Here is a 23667-nt window from a genome sequence, read left to right as displayed (position 1 = left end):
GGTGCGGCGGTCTAAGGCACTGCATCGCAGTGCTTGAGGCATCACTACAGACCTGGGTTTGATCCCAGGCTGTGTCACAACCGGCCGTGACTGGGAGTCCCATAGGGCAGCGCACAATTGGCCCAGCGTCGTCCAAGTTAGGGAAGGGTTTGGCCGGAGGGGCTTTATTTGGCTCATCTTGCCCTACGACTCCTTGTGGTGGGCCGGGTGCCTGCAGGCTGGCCTCTGGGTTAAGCAGGCGGGTGTTAAGAAGTGCAGTTTGCTTGGGTCATGTTTTGTAGGATGCATGCCTCAACCTTCGCCTCCCGAGCCTGTTGGGGAGTTGCAGCAATGGGACAAGATCAAAATTGGGGAGAAAAAAAAGGAGAAATACTCAACAAACAAAAAACAGAAAAGAAAACACCCTTCTTGAACTCAATGAGTTTGAGCTTTTCCCATTTTATAAGTAGGTTTTTAACTCTTTTTTTTTCAGAGTCCAAAACTGGAACCCCTGAAAGAAGATACACTGGCCAGTACATATAAATCTGTGAGTGATGATTGTCGTTACTCTAAATTCAATTCAGTTCAATACAACTTTATTAATACTCTTAGGGGCACCTTGGGCCACAGGGTGTCATTGGAGTTTAACAGCACAGTTATCCAATGAAAGTACACTTTAAAAGTTTAATGTTTTTTTTAAGTCAGGGTAATTCAGGATTTTACGTTGACACGTTTTTTACAGTGAGAGCTTCAGTTTCACTGTTCCATTTTCCATGATCCATCTTGTTTTTGATTTTCAAAGCAGAACGCACAACGCGCAACCAAATGAATTCACATAGCATCCGCCCTTGGGTGACTGTACTCAGAAAACCTCCAGACTCTCAATTTCATCATTCACACATTGAGCTTCCCCTCACAGGCACAAAAAAACACTCCCCCATCTGCTCCTCAAACCTGCGTCTGTCTTTGTAGGAGCCCAGCTGTTGCCTATAGCTCAGATGTAGGAGCTCAGAGGAGTGTTTGATGTCGTCCCTCAAACACCTTACTGTTCTTGTCTTTCTTGCACGAGCACTTTTCTTACTAGCACTGGTTTAGCTGATAGCTGCTTTCTGAAAGATATGATTGATATGTTTTTGTTACCTACCTACTGTATGTCACCAAAGCCCCATATACTACCCACCATTGCGACCTGTACGCTCTCGTTGGCTGGCCCTCGCTTCATACTCGTCGCCAAACCCACTGGCTCCATGTCATCTACAAGACCCTGCTAGGTAAAGTCCCCCCTTATCTCAGCTCGCTGGTCACCATAGCATCTCCCACCTGTAGCACACGCTCCAGCAGGTATATCTCTCTAGTCACCCCCAAAACCAATTATTTCTTTGGCCGCCTCTCCTTCCAGTTCTCTGCTGCCAATGACTGGAACGAACTACAAAAATCTCTGAAACTGGAAACACTTATCTCCCTCACTAGCTTTAAGCACCAACTGTCAGAGCAGCTCACTGATTACTGCACCTGTACATAGCCCACCTATAATTTGGCCCAAACAACTACCTCTTTCCCAACTGTATTTAATTTTATTTAATTAATTAATTTTGCTCCTTTGCACCCCATTATTTTTTATTTCTACTTTGCACATTCTTCCATTGCAAAACTACCATTCCAGTATTTTACTTGCTATATTGTATCTACTTTGCCATCATGGCCTTTTTTGCCTTTACCTCCCTTCTCACCTCATTTGCTCACATTGTATATAGACTTGTTTATACTGCATTATTGACTGTATGTTTGTTTTTACTCCATGTGTAACTCTGTGTCGTTTTATCTGTCGAACTGCTTTGCTTTATCTTGGCCAGGTCGCAATTTTAAATGAGAACTTGTTCTCAACTTGCCTACCTGGTTAAATAAAGGTAAATAAATAAAATAAATAAATGTTGAAGCCTAATGTATACCTTATGTACGCAACGCAAGAAGGCAATTAGCTACTCAAAATAGCAATCTTGCGTACTTGCTTCAATGTATAAATTGCAGGGCTGCACCTATGTTTGTTGAGCAAATATGAGCCGTTACCATTTTACACAGCTAATTGAAGTTATTGCATTGTGTACTCTGTAGGATATAAAAAAGGCTTATTAGGATAGTGTGACATTTTGGCAATTTTAGCCCTTTGTTCTACTGACAAAGTCAACTAACCTAGCCATTTTTACTACATACCCAGAGACAACTAACCTAGCCCTTTTTACTACATACCCAGAGACAACTAACCTAGCCCTTTTTACTACATACCCAGAGACAACTAACCTAGCCCTTTTTACTACATACCCAGAGTCAGATGAACTCATGGATACCATTTTTATGTCTCTGTGTGCAGTTTGAAGGAAACTTAAGGTTGTTTCTAGAGCCATTTCTAACTAATAGCTGATGATCGTGGACTACAGGAAAAGGAGGGCCGAACAGGCCCCCATTAACATCGATGGGGTTGTAATGGAGTTGGTCGAGAGTTTCAAGTTCCTTGGTGTCCACATCAGGAACAAACTAACATGGTCCAAACACACCAAGACAGTCGTGAAGAGGGCACTACAATGCCTTTTCCCCTTCAGGAGACTGAAAAGATTTGGCATGGGTCCCCAGATCCTCAAACATTTCTACAGTTGCACCATCGAGAGCATCCTGACCAGTTGCATCACCGCCTGGTATGGCAACTGCTTGGCATCCGACCGTAAGGCGCTACAGAGGGTAGTGCATCACTGTGGCCAAGCTTTCTGCCATCCGGCTCCTACATACTAGGCAGTGTCAGAGGAAGGCCCAAAAAATTGTAAAAGATTCCAGCAACCCTAGTCATAGACCGTTCTCTCTGAAAACCACACGGCAAGCGGCACCGGAGCGACAAGTCTAGGTCCAAAAGGCTTAACAGTTTATACCCCCAAGCCATAATACTGCTGAACAATTAATCAAATGGCCACCCGGACTATTTACATTGACCCCCCCCCCCCCCTTTGGTTTTACGCTGCTGCTACTCGGTGTTTATTATCTATACATAGTCACTTTACCCCTTTACAAATTACCTCGACTAACCTGTACCCCCACATTGACTCGGTGCAAGTACCCCCCTGTATATAGCCTCATTATTATTTTATTGTGTTACTTTTTTATTTTAAAAAAATTACTTTAGTTTATTTTGTCAACTCTATTTCTTGAACTGTCTTGGTTGGTTAAGGCCTTGTAAGTAAGCATTCCACGGTAGGTCTAAACCTGTTTGTATTTGGCGCATGTGACAAATAACATTTGATTTAATAAGAGTGTTTACCAAATGTATGTAAATGATGTATTTCTTTGTGGCGTCCGTGCCAACAGAACATCCTGCTGGTGCAGAGGCAGATGTTGGCAACGGAGGAGGACCTTGATAAGTTCCAGAGGGTACTCAAGAGCTACGTGGACGCCACATCCAACCACAGCGACAACTTGCAGTAAGTGAAATCAAAGTGATAGAGAGTTACCTGGCTTTGATCCCAAAGCACAGTGGCTTGGCACAGGGCAGTGCAGGGCACACGACTCGCCGCCAAGTGATTCACCTGACCTGGCCTGTAACAATGAAACTAAGGCCCAGAGTTTCTTTTTTTTTTAAAGTATCCTTTATTTACAAAAATTCTTATTTACAATGACGGCCTCCCCCGGCGATGCTGGGCCAACAGCCGGATGTGTTACAGCCCAGAATCAAGCCAGGGACTGTAGTGACGCCTCTTGCACTGAGATGCAGTGCCTTACACTGCTGTGCCACTCGGGAGCCCAGTTCTTCCTGGTTCTTCCTGGTCAGATCACATTGGCAGGAAAAGCCTATTCCTAGATGATAGAAAATGTGTCATCAATAAGATTGTTCTATTTGCTTCCCAACTATGGGATTCCTAAGAATTAGTTAAATGTACTTTTTCAAAGGAAATATTAATTGATCGATTTTCCTGTTAATTTAAAAATCAACAGACACAGTTATGCATCATGATGGATTTGTGCCCATTTAATTCAAATTAGATCTTATTGCTTTGGCCTGATTGACGCACTCTACCAGATGCTAATTTCAACACTCTCGGTCTCTTTCTGTCTCTCCTCCCTCCCGCTCTCTCTCTCTGTCAGTGTGTCTATCCAGAAGCTCCCAGGGAAGTCGTGCTTCATAATATATGAGTTTTGGCAGGATCGTATCTCCTGGATGAGGTGGGTCTGTAGTGTGTGTGTGTGTGTGTGTAACGCTGTAAAGCTGCTCATTTCTTTCCTCCTCTGATGATGAGCAGATGGCCCATCTCTAATATCATGATACACACGCAACCTGTATCTCAGGGTTGATTTAAACACACGCAACCTGTGTCTCAGGGTTGATTCAAACACACCAACCTGTTTCTCAGGGTTGATAGTCACTTCCTCCTCTGATGATGAGCAGATGGCCCATCTCTAATATCATGATACACACGCAACCTGTATCTCAGGGTTGATTTAAACACACGCAACCTGTGTCTCAGGGTTGATTCAAACACACCAACCTGTTTCTCAGGGTTGATAGTCACTTCCTCCTCTGATGATGAGCAGATGGCCCATCTCTAATATCATGATACACACGCAACCTGTATCTCAGGGTTGATTTAAACACACGCAACCTGTGTCTCAGGGTTGATTCAAACACACCAACCTGTTTCTCAGGGTTGATAGTCACTTCCTCCTCTGATGATGAGCAGATGGCCCATCTCTAATATCATGATACACACCAACCTGTTTCTCAGGGTTGATTTAAACACACGCAACCTGTGTCTCAGGGTTGATTCAAACACACCAACCTGTTTCTCAGGGTTGATAGTCACTTCCTCCTCTGATGGTGAGCAGATGGCCCATCTCTAATATCATGATACACACCAACCTGTTTCTCAGGGTTGATTTAAACACACCAATATGTACAGTGTAGATCAGACTGACACAGTCATATTTGTTCAACATCTTAACATTCAGTATGATTACATTCTAATTCTCATAAATACATGTGCATATATTTAGTGCAAAGAGACTAGGAATATCAGTCCAAACATATTAGTTGTATTGTGTAATGTGGTTTACTAACCAAGCCTTTCTCCTATCCGATTATGTCTTACTGTCATGTCACAGGTCTATTGATTGTTGCTGTGTTCCTGTCCTCCCTAGCTACCTGCAGTCCGATGCCAGTAAGAATTTCCAGCGCTGTGTCATTGATATGCTGGAGGATCCCAAGCTTGTGTCTACCATGCTGCTCCCAGGTGTGTGTGTGTGTGTGTTACAATCTATACCTTCCTATAATCAAATCAAATTTTATGTCACATACACATGGTTAGCAGATGTTATTGCGAGTGTAGCAAAATGCTTGTGCTTCTAGTTCCGACCATGCAGTAATATCTAGGAATTAATACCAATATGTACATAAAAATATATGAATGAGTGATGTCCGAACAGCATAGGCAAGACGCAGTAGATGGTATAGAGTACAGTATATACATATGAGATGAGTAATGTAGGGTATGTAAACATTATATAAAGTGTCATTGTTTAAAGTGGCTAGTGATACATGTATTACATTAATTTTTCCATTATTAAGCCAGCAGCATACCACCCTGCATACCACTGCTGGCTTGCTTCTGAAGCTAAGCAGGCTTGGTCCTGGTCAGTTCCTTGATGGGAGACCAGATGCTGCTGGAAGGGGTGTTGGAGGGCCAGTAGGAGGCACTCTTTCCTCTGGTCTAAAAAAATGTCCCAATTCCCCATGGCAGTGTTTGGGGACACTGCCCTGTATAGGGTGCCATCTTTCGGATGGGATGTTAAATGGGTGTCCTGACTCTCTGTGGTCATTAAAGATCCCATGGCACTTATTGTAAGAGTAGGGGTGTTAACCCTGGTGTCCTGGCTAAATTCCCAATCTGACCCTCAAATCATCACGGTCACCTAATAATCCCCAGTTTACAATTGGCTCATTCATCCCCCTCCTCTCCCCTGTTACTATTCCCCAGGTCGTTGCTGCAAATGAGAACGTGTTCTCAGTCAATTTACCTGGTAAAATAACGGATTTTTAAAAAAGTGTCTAGAGTTGAGTCAGTATGTTGGCAGCAGCCACTCAATGTTAGTACAGTGTCACTTGTGTTTTCTTGAAAATGTATGCTTTGAACATTATTGCTCACCCCCCCCCAAAAATACATACACATTTCAAATGTAAAATGTTGCATTGAGGCAAATGCATAATTTCACACTGGTCTTTGAGCGATTTACATTGGCTTATGAAAATACAAAATGATGATTTTGAGATAGCAGTTTAAGCCATCCAAAAGGGAACACAACTTACCTTCTATGGATACGTATCAGAAAGCAGACCTGGGTTCAAATACTATTTCAAATCCTTCAAATACTTTTAGCATTTGCATTAGCCCGCCTGGAGAGCCAGGGATTTGCAAATATTCTTTTGGTTACTACATTGTGCCAGGCAAGCTCAATCAAGCCCAGCAAAAGTATTTTTAACCCAGATTTGCTAGAAATGACATGTTATTTACCCATTTATCCCCAGCTCAAGTAGAACTCCTCTCTTTTCCCCCTAGCATCCTGGTGGATCATGACTAACAACTAGCAACAGACCACAGAACACCATATCTCCTGCTCGCCCTCAAACACACGACACAACCCCCAAGACAAGAGATTGAAAAGGCATCCAAGTGTTTCTGTGCGCACACAGAACACTGCGTTACTACAGCATCGTTCTGCAACACATTTGTTATGTACCGTTAACTAATACTGGTCATTACCATAATGCGCTGTTTCTCAACAACAAAAAGGGGGTGAGGAAAAGCAGCCAAATGTATAGACATGAAAGCGATTCTTTGCATTGTAAAAGCCAATGGCGACGCTTTTGAAGCTCTCACTCCGAATCCATGCTAGAATCGATCACGTGGCTTGAATCAAACGATTCCAGTTTAGTCACTGCATTTTCATTCCTGACAGCAATAGAGACGCATCATACAGTTACTGCAATGTGATACACTACATGCTTTTTAATGACTACTTGCTATAACTTGCTTACACTTAAGTAGAATTTGAAGAGAACGACTGGAGCTCGCTGTTTAAAATGCATGCAGACCAGCGTTTGACCGAGCCTCAGAAATGAGTTGCTTTGCATTCTCAATGCGTAACCTACAGATAACTTATTTCCTTAGATAGGAACCAATATGTGATGTGTTTCAAATGCTGAATGGTTCCTACTCTAGTCGGGGGAGGGGGGGGGGGGGGGGGGGTAGTTGCACCCTGCTGCTGTCTTATTGTTATATAAGGGATCCCTTGCAATGGAATCCTTCTATTGTTAGGTTTACTAGTGGTTTGAGTTACGTTGCCTGTCTTTAAAGGAGTTTGTCCCAGATAATTGACCTCTTTTAAAGAAAGTATGTATCTATTAAGCCTATAAAGGAGGATACTTTGCAATGAGATTTCTTTGTGTGTCACCTTCTCAAGACATAGCTATCATAGGACGGTACTTTTCCCCCTATTTTTCCATAGTTAACTTTACTTAAGAGAATCAGTCATGTGCAGATGGATGTGTTGTCATTGTGCTTTTGTTGTTAATGAAGTATCTTTTCCATGTAGAAATTCAACATATTCACTTTAATAAAAGTTAATGGCCAGTCAGCTTACTCGACTCTGTTTTGAATTTATAAGTGTACAGGTAAGAACACAAAAGGGTTCTTCAGAGTTCTCCCATGGGCATCTTTTTTTCTTAGTGTGTACTGTCAATGAAATGTTATTACTTCAAACCTATTCACTACAAAGTATTTTAAAGTCCACTATATCTGCAAAAGACATTTATCAATTTAATTTCATGAGGTTTTGGCTTGTGTCGAGCAAAGCACTTTCTTCCTATTTTGTAGACTTCTCGACTAAAAAAACAATTCATCTTAGCCCCATGAATAATGGTTTCTCAGACACGGGTGACAAGACAGCGAAAGAAGCAACTCCCTTTGCATAGAAATGAAGATGGCTGGGAAAGAGCTCAACAAAACCCCCTGTCTCTACTTGACAGTGAAATTAGTGTAAGTGTCTCTCTGTTGCAATCATCGTCAAGTGCTTGATGCTGAGAGGCGGTGTGGTTATTGAGTCCAATATATGGTATATGGAGAGAGGCTTGAGGAGATCGATTGAGCGCAAACCTGTAGGACCGGTTTCCCGGACACAGATTAAGAAGATGAAGCATGTTCAATAGAGATTCTCCATTCTATGTGCTTTTTACTCCATCCGTCCCATAGAGATACGATACGACGAGGTGCTTTTTACTCCATCCGTCCCGTAGAGATACGATACGACGAGGTGCTTTTTACTCCATCCGTCCCGTAGAGATACGATACGACGAGGTGCTTTTTACTCCATCCGTCCCATAGAGATACGATACGACAAGGTGCTTTTTACTCCATCCGTCCCATAGAGATACGATACGACGAGGTGCTTTTTACTCCATCTGTCCCATAGAGATACGATACGACGAGGTGCTTTTTACTCCATCCGTCCCATAGAGATACGATATGACGAGGTGCTTTTTACTCCATCCGTCCCATAGAGATACGATACTACGAGGTGCTTTTTACTCCATCCGTCCCATAGAGATACGATACGACGAGGTGCTTTTTACTCCATCCGTCCCATAGAGATACGATACGACGAGGTGCTTTTTATTCCATCTGTCCCATAGAGATACGATACTACGAGGGACTGGTTTTCCGGACACAGATTAAGCCTAGTCCTGGATTAAAAAACAAACTCTTTCTAAAATGTTTTTTAATTAGGCTCATACCTTTGCTGGGATTGTGTGTGTGTGTGTGTGTGTGTGTGTGTGTGTGTGTGTGTGTGTGTGTGTGTGTGTGTGTGTGTACTGTATGCATGTGAAGTAAGATCATAATGTTAGAAACCTATGCTGCACTACAAAGGCAAAACATAGTAGCTATGGATTTGGTGAAAAATCTTTGACCTGTGGTAATACCAGGTATATTATCTAATTAATGTGGTATTAAGGTTCCTGACACAAGAACAAACCAGTTGATCAGAACATGGCGTATCAGAAATTGCTATCTGTCTAGACAAATTAAGACATTTTTTGTTAGTGTATTTTGCCTTCTGTAGGGCCGTTTTGGGCATTCAGAATGCAGGTTGCCCTTCAGAATGCAGGTTGCCCTTCAGAATGCAGGTTGCCCTTCAGAATGCAGGTTGCCCTTCGACATCATGTTACTCCACAATAACCTGTAGAGTGTAGTTAATCAAGACCCTTATATTTCCTCTACATAACAGGTTAATCCTCCACAATCATAACTAGCATTTCTGTACTTTAAATTCTACACTTACAATGTCAATCGTGTGTACTACATCAGTTGGATCTGCCAGCTTGGGTTGTGTATTTTGAGTCCTAGCCAACGGTCGGGATCACCTGTTATTAACACCCAATCTTACCAAAATGTCCGCTCCCACATAGACTGTATGTGGGAGGTGCGTGACAACCAATGGGTAGTGAGATACTTCCTTGGTTCCAATGCGGATTGATAGCGCACACACCCCTACTGCGGTGAGTGTCATCTGGGGAGTCGTTCCCAGTGGAAATCTAAACGTTTTCGGGCACAAGGGGATGGCAGTTAGCCGTTTTTGAAATTTCATTGAACATTTCCAAACTGATTGCAGATTTTTCTGACCAGGTTGCCAGTCTGGCATCCTCAACCATAGTGCCGTTTAGGCACACGCCCCCAATCAGAGGAGGGTGGTAAGTGTCGGCTGGTGAGTCACCCAAGCCACACAGGAAAACCTCATGTTCGGTTAAGTTCCGAGTTGAACTCACCTTGTCATTTGCCACCAATGGCGGGCTCATGGACAAGTTCACCAGGTTTGCGTCAGATGCTGACATCGAACCCACATCATTGCACAATGTATGGCAGGTAGCCTTGGAAGAATGCGGTGAAGTCAACGGAGTTGGCATAGATATTTGTGACCAGATTTTATTGGTTTTCCAATCCATTAGTGGAACCAAACGGTCAATTAAATCGATCCCAATCAGCATCCGTTCAATTTCAATGCTAGTCACATATCAAATTTCAAATCAAATCAAATGTATTTATATAGCCCTTCGTACATCAGCTGATATCTCAAAGTGCTGTACAGAAACCCAGCCTAAAACCCCAAACAGCAAGCAATGCAGGTGTAGAAGCACGGGTGGATACACAGGGTGGATCAGTGACACGCTTTCAAAGTTGAGTTTAAGTAGGAGACGCTTGGTTAGGGGCGAGGTAGATTGCGTGAAGCCTCGAAGATTCGCATCGCAATGTTCTGTTTTTAACCAACGTTTTGCAGGGTCCACTGCCCTTTTTAGTTCATCCAGCAAGGTTTCTGATATGAGGGAAATTGTTAAACCCAAATCTATCAGATCGTGACAGGTCAAACAGTCCTGGAGGACTGTTCTGAAGTATTGCCTGTTTGAGTTGTTTTTTCTCGTCATATCCCCAACAAAATGGAGTAGGTTGGGAGAACGGAGCAGTTTGTAATCTGTGTCGATTTCCAAGACAGATAAATCACCTACGTGACCCAGTGGAATGACCCTCTATCGGAATGGGAGAGGAATCATCTGTTGCAAAGCTGCTTATCTTGTGCATCTCCACATCCGTATCCAAGTCTGTAGACAAAACCTACGGGCTTGTGTCTAGAACGAGCGGTTCCTGGACAGGGATTTGAGTGGGGGCGGGGGTAAATGTTTGCATCCTCTCGAATTGCATGATTTCGGCGGACTTGGTTTCCAACGATTTTACCCCTAGTCATGATGACTTATCCTTGTCCTCCTTCTCAGATTTCATACGATGGAGTACATCTCTTATCAGAGCTTCTAAATCTTTTCGGTTAGCGTTTAGATCATTGTTGAACACTTTGTTGCCCTTGTTACGCTTGTTTCCCTTAGGTCCTGACCCTTTGTGAGAGTTAGGCGCAGGGGCATGTCGGCTAGGTTGATCTCTACGGGACCTGTTAGATTGGGGACGTTCATCGTAGCTATTGTTATGGCGGTGGATGTCGGGGTGGTGGTTACTTGGTAGCCACCCCCTTTGATCGTCATCTTTTGCCGCACATGTCCCCGATGCAGCACCTTCTAATTCGAGTGATGGTTCACGCCTAAGCTCAAAAGTCGAGGTGTCTGGGCTCTTAGCCCGGCTTGCTTTTGATGCCTCAAAAGTGGTGCTTGCAAGTTCTCGGAGCGTTGAGATTGGCAACCCAACGTGGGCAGTAGGGCCCAAGTAGTTAATAATGAAGTTGGGAGACATGTTTGACAGGAAAAGTTGTTTAAATGGTAATAGATCTTCCATTCCGGTTTCAGTGAGCATACCAAAGTAAGCTGAACGAAGCCGGTGATAGTAGGCTTGTGGAGGTTCATTTTGAGCTTGTCTGATATTGTTAGCCAACAAGCTATTGTGTTTGCGAGTCGCAGAACCACCGCCAAGTGCCGGGGAGCATCTGCACTCTCCCGTGGGGAATTGTGGGTCAAAAGGCCAAGAGGAAAAGTCAAGCTGTGGTTGTGTTGGCGAGGAGGCCCCAATTCACTGTGGGCCGAATGGACAAGAGAAAGAGGCTGAAATCTCCTGTCATCTTCCCTCGGTCTCTGAGTTCCGCGTGTGAGCTTGGTTGCTTGGTTTGGTTGTCCTGCGATAGTACGTGACTGTTCTGGAGTTCCTCCAGATTACAGTTAGCGGGATCATTTTCATCAACACCCACTGAATTGCAGCACGCCAAATTAAATTACTAAAAATATAAAATGTTCATGAAATCACAAGTGCAATATAGCAAAACACAGTTTAGCTTGTTGTTAATCCACCTGGCGTGTCAGATTTAAATACAGCTTTTCAGCAAAAGCATAACAAGCGTTTATGTAAGAACATCTCTCTCAGTAGACAAAATATTACAAACACTAGCAGATTGGTCCCGAAAGTCAGAAAAGCAATAAATTAAATCGCTTACCTTTGATGATCTTTGGATGTTTGCACTTACGAGACTCCCAGTTACACAATAAATGTTCCTTTTGTTCCATAAAGATTATTTTTATATCCAAAATACCTCAATTTGTTTGGCGCGTTATGTTCAGAAATCCACAGGCTCGAGCGGTCACGACATTGCAGACGAAAATTTCCAAATAGTATCCGTAATGTCCACAGAAACATGTCAAACATTTTTATAATCAATCCTCAGGTTGTTTTTAAAATATATAATCGATAATATATCAACCGGGACTGTAGCTTTTTCAGTAGGAGAGGGAGAGACAATGGCTGCCCCACTCTGTTGCGCAAGCAAAACTCTGTGAACACCCAGCTATCCACTGACGCGATGTGACCTTTCTCACTCATTTTTCAAAATAAAAGCCTGAAACTATGTCTAAAGACTGTTGACACCTTGAGGAAGCCATAAAAGGAATCTGGTTGATATCCCTTTAAATGGAGGCAAGGCATCCAATGGAACAGAGAGCTTTCAGGAAAAACAGCACTTCCCGGTTGGATTTTCTATCCTAATCTGACAATTATATGCATTTTCTAGTTTCTGTGTACCCATTTGAAACAGCCGGAGAAATAGGCCATTTCAAATGGGTACGTTTTTTTTGTTGTTGCCAAAAACGAAAATCCTGCCCGCTACACTCAAGAAGTTAACTGATCGTCTTTGGTCTGCAGCTTTTGGAATAGAGCATTATTGCTTTGTGTGGTTTCATTCACAACCGCTTGCAGGGTATCAAGTTGCTCGCCCCAGTTTCTAGCTAGCTTGTCAGATTAATCTAGTTTTGTGTGGACTTCATCGTATTTAGTTTTGGCTAAAGCGAGTTGTTCCTTTAGAATACGGACTTGGTCAAGAGTTTGTTTGCGTTCTTTATGATTAGTGTTAGACAGATCTTCTAATTTATCTGCCCTCACACGCAGTTCCTCGGCTAGCAGTAGCTTGTCCTTTTTGGCTTTCGATGCCAGCTCCCTGGTTCTCTCCACCTGTGCCTTGAACTCCCCAGCTTCCTGCTCATGCAATGTATATATGTATCTTGCTACACAATTGGTATGGAATTAACCCAACAGTGCGGCCTAGTCCTATCTTAGATTCCTCACAGGGGGCACCAATATGTCATGACTTTGTATTCGTTAGACTGTTGCTCATCGAATGATTAAAAGTTTCTAATTGCATGATTATCTGAATCAAGCAATTATTAACTCATTAAGAGCAGCATTTTCAACAACAATACATTTATTCATACAACTCAACAAAATGAATCAAATCAAATGCGTCTTTGTTCTCTGACTATTCTCATTTCTATGACTACATGTATTCGGTTTCATACCTGGCAACAAAATGGCACATCCACAGATGTACCGAAAACGGTTGTCTCATGATTAGAAGAGTTGCCTCGTGATTAATGGAGTTGAGTCGTGATTAAAGCAGTTGCCTCGTGACTAAAATTGGGTTTTGAAATGAACCTACTCCATTTTTGTTTACATTTGAGTAATTTAGCAGAAGCTCTTATCCAGAGCAACTTACAGTGCCTTGCTCAAGGACAAGACTCAAGTAAACTATATGGTTGCACCTCATCTGGTTCTCAGTCACATTTCCTAATGAGGAGGATTAAAACCAAGGCTAAATCGGTTCAGCCACCCTTTAAATCGATGTCTATACATTTAAATCCAGATTTGTACAATTTTCCATAGAATGGGCCGTGCTGCACAGTTTATAATAAATATTGAGAAATAAAACATAAATAAAGAGAAGAACCGGTAAAAAAAATACACACCTAACATAACAGTATGAATAAAATACACACTTCTTAACATAACAGTATGAATAAAATACACACTCTTAACAGAACAGTATGAATAAAATACACACCTAACATAACAGTATGAATAAAATACACACCTAACATAACAGTATGAATAAAATACACACTTCTTAACATAACAGTATGAATAAAATACACACTTCTTAACAGAACAGTATGAATAAAATACACACCTAACATAACAGTATGAATAAAATACACACCTAACATAACAGTATGAATAAAATACACACTTCTTAACAGAACAGTATGAATAAAATACACACCTAACAGAACAGTATGAATAAAATACACACCTAACATAACAGTATGAATAAAATACACACCTAACATAACAGTATGAATAAAATACACACTTCTTAACATAACAGTATGAATAAAATACACACTTCTTAACATAACAGTATGAATAAAATACACACTTCTTAACAGAACAGTATGAATAAAATACACACCTAACATAACAGTATGAATAAAATACACACCTAACATAACAGTATGAATAAAATACACACCTAACATAACAGTATGAATAAAATACACACTTCTTAACATAACAGTATGAATAAAATACACACTTCTTAACATAACAGTATGAATAAAATACACACTTCTTAACATAACAGTATGAATAAAATACACACTTCTTAACAGAACAGTATGAATAAAATACACACCTAACATAACAGTATGAATAAAATACACACCTAACATAACAGTATGAATAAAATACACACCTAACATAACAGTATGAATAAAATACACACCTAACATAACAGTATGAATAAAATACACACCTAACATAACAGTATGAATAAAATACACACCTAACATAACAGTATGAATAAAATACACACCTAACATAACAGTATGAATAAAATACACACCTAACATAACTGTATGAATAAAATACACACCTAACAGAACAGTATGAATAAAATACACACTTCTTAACAGAACAGTATGAATAAAATACACACCTAACAGAACAGTATGAATAAAATACACACCTAACATAACAGTATGAATAAAATACACACCTAACATAACAGTATGAATAAAATACACACTTCTTAACATAACAGTATGAATAAAATACACACTTCTTAACATAACAGTATGAATAAAATACACACTTCTTAACAGAACAGTATGAATAAAATACACACCTAACATAACAGTATGAATAAAATACACACCTAACATAACAGTATGAATAAAATACACACCTAACATAACAGTATGAATAAAATACACACTTCTTAACATAACAGTATGAATAAAATACACACTTCTTAACATAACAGTATGAATAAAATACACACTTCTTAACATAACAGTATGAATAAAATACACACTTCTTAACAGAACAGTATGAATAAAATACACACCTAACATAACAGTATGAATAAAATACACACCTAACATAACAGTATGAATAAAATACACACCTAACATAACAGTATGAATAAAATACACACTTCTTAACATAACAGTATGAATAAAATACACACCTAACATAACAGTATGAATAAAATACACACCTAACATAACAGTATGAATAAAATACACACCTAACATAACAGTATGAATAAAATACACACCTAACATAACAGTACGAATAAAATACACACTTCTTAACATAACAGTATGAATAAAATACACACTTCTTAACATAACAGTATGAATAAAATACACACTTCTTAACATAACAGTATGAATAAAATACACACCTAACGTAACAGTATTAATAAAATACACACTTCTTAACAGAACAGTATGAATAAAATACACACCTAACATAACAGTATGAATAAAATACACACTTCTTAACATAACAGTATGAATAAAATACACACTTCTTAACATAACAGTATGAATAAAATACACACCTAACGTAACAGTATTAATAAAATACACACTTCTTAACAGAACAGTATGAATAAAATACACACCTAACATAACAGTATGAATAAAATACACACTTCTTAACATAACAGTATGAATAAAATACACACTTCTTAACATAACAGTATGAATAAAATACACACCTAACGTAACAGTATTAATAAAATACACACTTCTTAACAGAACAGTATGAATAAAATACACACCTAACATAACAGTATGAATAAAATACACACCTAACATAACAGTATGAATAAAATACACACCTAACATAACAGTATGAATAAAATACACACCTAACATAACAGTATGAATAAAATACACACCTAACATAACAGTATGAATAAAATACACACCTAACATAACAGTATGAATAAAATACACACCTAACATAACAGTACGAATAAAATACACACTTCTTAACATAACAGTACGAATAAAATACACACTTCTTAACATAACAGTACGAATAAAATACACACCTAACATAACAGTACGAATAAAATACACACTTCTTAACATAACAGTACGAATAAAATACACACCTAACATAACAGTACGAATAAAATACACACTTCTTAACATAACAGTACGAATAAAATACACACCTAACATAACAGTATGAATAAAATACACACTTCTTAACAGAACAGTATGAATAAAATACACACCTAACATAACAGTATGAATAAAATACACACCTAACATAACAGTATGAATAAAATACACACCTAACATAACAGTATGAATAAAATACACACCTAACATAACAGTATGAATAAAATACACACCTAACATAACAGTATGAATAAAATACACACTTCTTAACAGAACAGTATGAATAAAATACACACCTAACATAACAGTACGAATAAAATACACACCTAACATAACAGTATGAATAAAATACACACCTAACATAACAGTATGAATAAAATACACACTTCTTAACAGAACAGTATGAATAAAATACACACCTAACATAACAGTACGAATAAAATACACACCTAACATAACAGTATGAATAAAATACACACCTAACATAACAGTATGAATAAAATACACACTTCTTAACATAACAGTATGAATAAAATACACACTTCTTAACAGAACAGTATGAATAAAATACACACCTAACATAACAGTATGAATAAAATACACACCTAACATAACAGTATGAATAAAATACACACTTCTTAACAGAACAGTATGAATAAAATACACACCTAACATAACAGTATGAATAAAATACACACCTAACATAACAGTATGAATAAAATACACACCTAACATAACAGTATGAATAAAATACACACTTCTTAACAGAACAGTATGAATAAAATACACACCTAACATAACTGTATGAATAAAATACACACCTAACATAACAGTATGAATAAAATACACACTTCTTAACAGAACAGTATGAATAAAATACACACCTAACATAACAGTATGAATAAAATACACACTTCTTAACAGAACAGTATGAATAAAATACACACCTAACATAACAGTACGAATAAAATACACACCTAACATAACAGTATGAATAAAATACACACTTCTTAACATAACAGTATGAATAAAATACACACCTAACATAACAGTATGAATAAAATACACACTTCTTAACAGAACAGTATGAATAAAATACACACCTAACATAACAGTACGAATAAAATACACACCTAACATAACAGTATGAATAAAATACACACTTCTTAACATAACAGTATGAATAAAATACACACCTAACATAACAGTATGAATAAAATACACACTTCTTAACATAACAGTATGAATAAAATACACACCTAACATAACAGTATGAATAAAATACACACTTCTTAACATAACAGTATGAATAAAATACACACTCTTAACAGAACAGTATGAATAAAATACACACTTCTTAACAGAACAGTATGAATAAAATACACACCTAACATAACAGTATGAATAAAATACACACCTAACATAACAGTACGAATAAAATACACACCTAACATAACAGTATGAATAAAATACACACTTCTTAACATAACAGTATGAATAAAATACACACCTAACATAACAGTATGAATAAAATACACACCTAACATAACAGTATGAATAAAATACACACTTCTTAACATAACAGTATGAATAAAATACACACCTAACATAACAGTATGAATAAAATACACACTTCTTAACAGAACAGTATGAATAAAATACACACCTAACATAACAGTATGAATAAAATACACACTTCTTAACAGAACAGTATGAATAAAATACACACCTAACATAACAGTATGAATAAAATACACACTTCTTAACAGAACAGTATGAATAAAATACACACCTAACAGAACAGTATGAATAAAATACACACCTAACATAACAGTATGAATAAAATACACACCTAACATAACAGTATGAATAAAATACACACCTAACATAACAGTATGAATAAAATACACACCTAACATAACAGTATGAATAAAATACACACCTAACATAACAGTATGAATAAAATACACACTTCTTAACAGAACAGTATGAATAAAATACACACCTAACATAACAGTATGAATAAAATACACACTTCTTAACAGAACAGTATGAATAAAATACACACTTCTTAACATAACAGTATGAATAAAATACACACCTAATATAACAGTATTAATAAAATACACACTTCTTAACATAACAGTATGAATAAAATACACACTTCTTCACATAACACTATGAATAAAATACACACTTCTGAAAAACAGTTGTAAACTCGAGGAGACCAATACATATTGAAGGGTTAGAAAGGATGGTGTAAATAAGGCCATGGGGAATAAAACACATATAGAACAGATGAAATACAGATTCAAAGAAGGAGAACATCTTGCAGAAGATTAGGAATGTACATTTACTGTATGGGGAAAATAACGGTGTAAACGTAGGGGAGAATCCTATTTCCATTTTAAGGATTTGCCTTGTTCATATTGGATGTTGGATGTTGGATGTGACTCAAATCCACATTTTTTTGCATATCCAATTTGAATCTGTTCTTTTTCCTGTAGTCTGAACAGCCAAAAAGCACATGAAATCTGACATTTTAAACCATATTTCAAACCATCGTCATAGCTGGTTTTAGGTCATACAAATCTGATTCCTGGCCGTGTGACTTGTCTGAACAGTCATATTTGATTTATTTGCCCTCAAGTGGTATTTAGACTGATATTTGACATACAGTATCTTGTTGCTTGCTAGCTACTCTGCTGACAGTTTTACAGGAACATGATTAGCTTGTTAATTGTTAACAAACAAATGAGTGAATGTGCTAGAAATCTGAACAGCTACCTAGCTAGCTAGTTGCCTGCCTTGGCCAAAATGACTTGTTTTGAAAGTTGGATCAGCTTATCCTTTGAGGCTTTAAACGTTTTCTTACACTATGATTTTGAACATTCAAAGAAACTGGGAAACATCCATGACAGGCGTTGTTAGCTTGCTACATAACTTCTGAGTGATAAGAAGCAGGAGCACTACTTCCAATCAGCCTACACCCCTGTGCACGCATACCTGTCGTTACTATGACAATTAGCATTGCCATGTTAGCAAATGACTTCTGTCTGAACACATACACCCGATTTGGTCACTTGTAACTTGCTGTTTGTACCATCAGTATTACAAAACGGATTTGAAAAACAAAACGGATTTGAGCATGAAGGCCTACAGTTGGAACAAGGTTGTAATCTCCCATGGAGAACAATGCATGGCGAACTTAAATTTAGACCTAAGTGGCAGTAAGGATTCAACCCTTAGCCTCCCATTGGCATCAATGCGCAGCACACTGAAAATAAAAGTGATGTGGATGCCTCTCAACAGAATCAGAAAGGATAGTCTGAATAGGCTATTCGCTAGTCTCTACACTCTAAGAAAAAAGGGTTACAAAAGGATTCTTTGGCCGTCCCCATAGGAGAACCCTTTTTGGTTCTAGGCAGAACCCTTTTTAGTTCCAGGTAGAACTATTTTGGCTTGTATGTAGATCCTTCTGGGGAAAGGGTTCTACATGGAACCCAATAGGGTTCTACCTGGAACCAAAATGGGTTCTTCAAAGGGTTTTCCTATATGGACAGCCGAATATCCCTTTCAGGTTCTAGATAGCAATTTATTTTCTAACAGTATAGGATCCTCTATGTTCGTGCCCTAGTAAATCATTTTGAATTACTTCAAAGATACAGCAGGGATTTCTCTTGTTCCCTCTTCTTGCCTTTGAGAGACTGCAGCAGCGTTTCCCAAACTCGGTCCTGGGGCTCCCCCGGGGCGCACATTTAGTTTTTTGCCCTAAAACTACACAGCTTATTCAAATAATCAAAGCTTGATGATTAATTGGTTATTTGAATCAGCTGTGTAGTGCTAGGGCAAAAACCGAAACGTGCACCCTTTGGATTCCTGAGGACGGAGTTTGGGATACACTGGACTAGAGGGAGTTCCTCTGCTCTACAGAAATAACTCAGTAACATAAATACCAATCCACTCATTATTCTTCGAGAACTCTGGGACTCAAGATAATATTTGTGTATTAGGTTGTGAATCATTCCAATATTCCAGTAGTGTACTTATTGCTTGGTTCATTATTATTTGAAACTGAATGCTTAATACATTGGGATTGTGTTTCTTTGGTTAATAAGCAATATAATGGGATTGTGTTTCTTTGGTTAATAAGCAATATAATGGGATTGGGTTTCTTTGGTTAATAAGCAATATAATGGGATTGTGTTTCTTTGGTTAATAAGCAATATAATGGGATTGTGTTGCTTTGGTTACTAAGCAATACATTGAACTTGTGTTTCTTTTGTTAATAAGCAATACATTGGGAATGTGTTGCTTTGGTTACTACGCAATAAATTGGACTTGTGTTGCTTTGGTTAAAAAGCAATACATTGGGAATGTGTTACTTTGGTTAAAAAGCAATACATTGGGAATGTGTTACTTTGGTTAAAAAGCAATACATTGGGAATGTGTTACTTTGGTTAAAAAGCAATACATTGGGAATGTGTTACTTTGGTTAAAAAGCAATACATTGGGACTTGTGTTGCTTTGGTTAAAAAGCAATACATTGGGACTTGTGTTGCTTTGGTTAAAAAGCAATACATTGGGAATGTGTTGCTTTGGTTACTACGCAATAAATTGGACTTGTGTTGCTTTGGTTAAAAAGCAATACATTGGGAATGTGTTACTTTGGTTAAAAAGCAATACATTGGGAATGTGTTACTTTGTTATACAGTGTTCCTTCTCTTAGCCATTGTGGAAAAGACATTGTTACAGATTAGAGTAACACTTTATTTTAAGCCGACAGGTATACTGATATAGTTATAGGCATGTTTGATTACAGTATCAACCAATAGGTATAATGATGTATTACTAGTTATAGGCAGGTATGATTACAGTATCAACCAATAGGTATAATGATGTATTACTAGTTATAGGCATGTATGATTACAGTATCAACCAATAGGTATAATGATTTATTACTAGTTATAGGCATGTATGATTACAGTATCAACCAATAGGTATAATGATTTATTACTAGTTATAGGCATGTATGATTACAGTATCAACCAATAGGTATAATGATGTATTACTAGTTATAGGCATGTATGATTACAGTATCAACCAATAGGTATAATGATTTATCACTAGTTATAGGCATGTATGATTACAGTATCAACCAATAGGTATAATGATTTATTACTAGTTATAAGAGCCTGCTCAATGGCTGTATTAAACCAGAATCATTGAGATAATACGACAACATACTTATAACAAGGCTTATAATGCATTATAATGCTCGGCTTCAAGTTAAGTGTTATCCAGATTGATGCTGTCCAATGTACACAATATTTAGTTGTCTATAGGGAGGAGTGTTGCCAATATAGCTGTTACCTAAAGATGATTCAGTCCAATGGGTCCATCAAGGGAGTTGTTTCTTAGAAGAGCAGCGTCCACTGTCCTTTATCTTCGCTTTCCGAGAACACTACAGCACTAATAGAGTTCTTCTCTTCATTGAAACAGCTGACCTTGCTGCTACCTTGTTCCTGATGGGAAAAAGACAAGCCTTCATTTCTGAATGCCATGCCGAGGGGTCAAGGGTGAGGGCTTGCGCACATGTCCCATTTCGTCTCTCTCTATCTCTGTATGTACCGCCGTCCCTGACGCCCAACATGGAAAGAACAAACACTTTGAGACCAAATAATTTATCATCAGTAGAGGGGAGAGAGAAATACAGAGCATTGTATCATCTGACACACCATGCTTGACTTGCTTTATTTTCCATTTTCTTTCAATTCCTTTCAGTCGTAACCTTAAAGCAAATGAACTTGTCAAGGTGTCACATTGTGAAAAACTAGACAGAGAGAGTTGGATGTAAGTGTTGGTCCAACAGGATTCCTAAACTAATGTACTCTCTTTCTCTCTATATGACAGACATGAAGGGATACCCATAGTGTATCTGTGTTCAGTATAAATATCTACAGATGTGTCTGTTAATACGTTACTTTTCAACGGTAAATCATTAATGTGACAATGTCTTTCGCAGACAAAGCCAAGCGCCAAGTTTGTTTGCATTCATCTACAGTTTCAAGTCTGTTTTTGTGCATGTCACAGCACAGCATGCCACACTCGCCTGGGTCAAAATCATTTTACCTGCAATAAATGTAATTAGAAAAAGCCACGCGTCCTTATCATCACCATGGAAATTACACAATTTTAGATTGTGACCCAGGCAAATGTGGCAATACTAACAATAACCCATGTCATGAAATGTGCCCTGAAATATTTCAGAAATGTTCCACCTGACATTGCAGTTACACTTTAAAAAAAATGTGATGCAGTGCAGGGACCCTTTTTAACTGACAAATCAGCCCGATCAGAAGTACCTACTATAACAAAGGTGCCAATATTGCTACACAAGTTCCTAATCGGCTGTAAGCCCACCTCTTTGTAGGAGCTAAAATGTCCTTGAAAATACTGAGTCACACCGAGTGCATCCCAAATGGCATCCTATTCCCTTAATAATGTACCACTTTTGACCACGACCCATAGGGAATAGGGTGCCATTTGGGGCGTAACCACAATGACAGATTAATCTGGGACCTAGTTGGATAATGTGTCTAGTAGCTTGCTCGAAAAGGCTGACACCCCTTTAATTGTCTCATCTAGAAGTAAATCCCAATGCGATGGCTTATCAATATCATGCCTTGCTCCTATTCCCCCAACGGGATTAAAACCCTACTGCAGAGAACACATACTGTTTAAATATGTCCCTCTAATTGTTGCACCAAAGCCTTACAATAGCAGCAGGTTGAATTTTATTGTCATGAATCTTGCCCTGGAAGCAGAACTGAGTGATTTCTGCTTGATTGGCCAGCTGCAAAGTCAAACTTGATTCAATTGAAAAAATGTATGAAAACAATTTTTGGGCTTAATGGTTAGGCATTAGGTTTAGCATAGTGGTTAAGGTTTAAGTTATGTTTAAAATGTGATTTTATGACTTTGTGGCTGTGCCAGCTAGTGACCACTCTGCAGAGCTGCCTCCACTACATGAGTCATCCCATTAAGAGCCAACCTGCCTGATGGGGGATTTAATGTGTTCTTAGCCCCTGGCTTGTTGTTTCTTTAACCATAATCCTCTGTTAAAGCAAACTTTACATTTACATTATCCTGGCGTACAGATGTCATAAGAGGTCATAACAAGTGATGTGTCAATACAACTGCATGACCATCCTCATGATGATGATGTTCATTATAATCAGGATAATCAGGATATAACCATGCTATGAGGTGATTAGATGGCAGATGTTTTCCGTGCCCCCAAACTATTATGTTTTTTTGTTTGTTTATCTGCGTTATTTGTAACATATTGTTTGACTCTTTTTGTA

At 38.5% G+C, this 23667-nt stretch overlaps 1 protein-coding gene across 3 annotated transcripts in view; it reads left to right on the top strand.

Moving 5' to 3' along the window:
• Window positions 1-7647, top strand: part of necab3 (N-terminal EF-hand calcium binding protein 3) — a 78207-nt gene extending 70560 nt beyond the window's left edge. For 2 of the 3 annotated variants that reach the window (XM_020483949.2, XM_031825679.1), the window contains 5 exons: window positions 473-526; window positions 3331-3443; window positions 4105-4182; window positions 5155-5246; window positions 6570-7647. In XM_020483949.2, coding sequence (XP_020339538.2) covers window positions 473-526; window positions 3331-3443; window positions 4105-4182; window positions 5155-5246; window positions 6570-6598 — 366 coding nt within the window. In that variant the 3' untranslated portion in view covers window positions 6599-7647. The remainder of the gene's footprint in view (window positions 1-472; window positions 527-3330; window positions 3444-4104; window positions 4183-5154; window positions 5247-6569) is intronic. The other variant, XM_031825680.1, reaches the window with a different exon arrangement.
• Window positions 7648-23667: the final 16020 nt, after the last annotated feature.

This window comes from Oncorhynchus kisutch, linkage group LG5, assembly GCF_002021735.2.
Source record: "Oncorhynchus kisutch isolate 150728-3 linkage group LG5, Okis_V2, whole genome shotgun sequence".
Classification (NCBI taxonomy): domain Eukaryota; kingdom Metazoa; phylum Chordata; class Actinopteri; order Salmoniformes; family Salmonidae; genus Oncorhynchus; species Oncorhynchus kisutch.
This window is presented reverse-complemented; position numbering and strand designations above follow the sequence as displayed.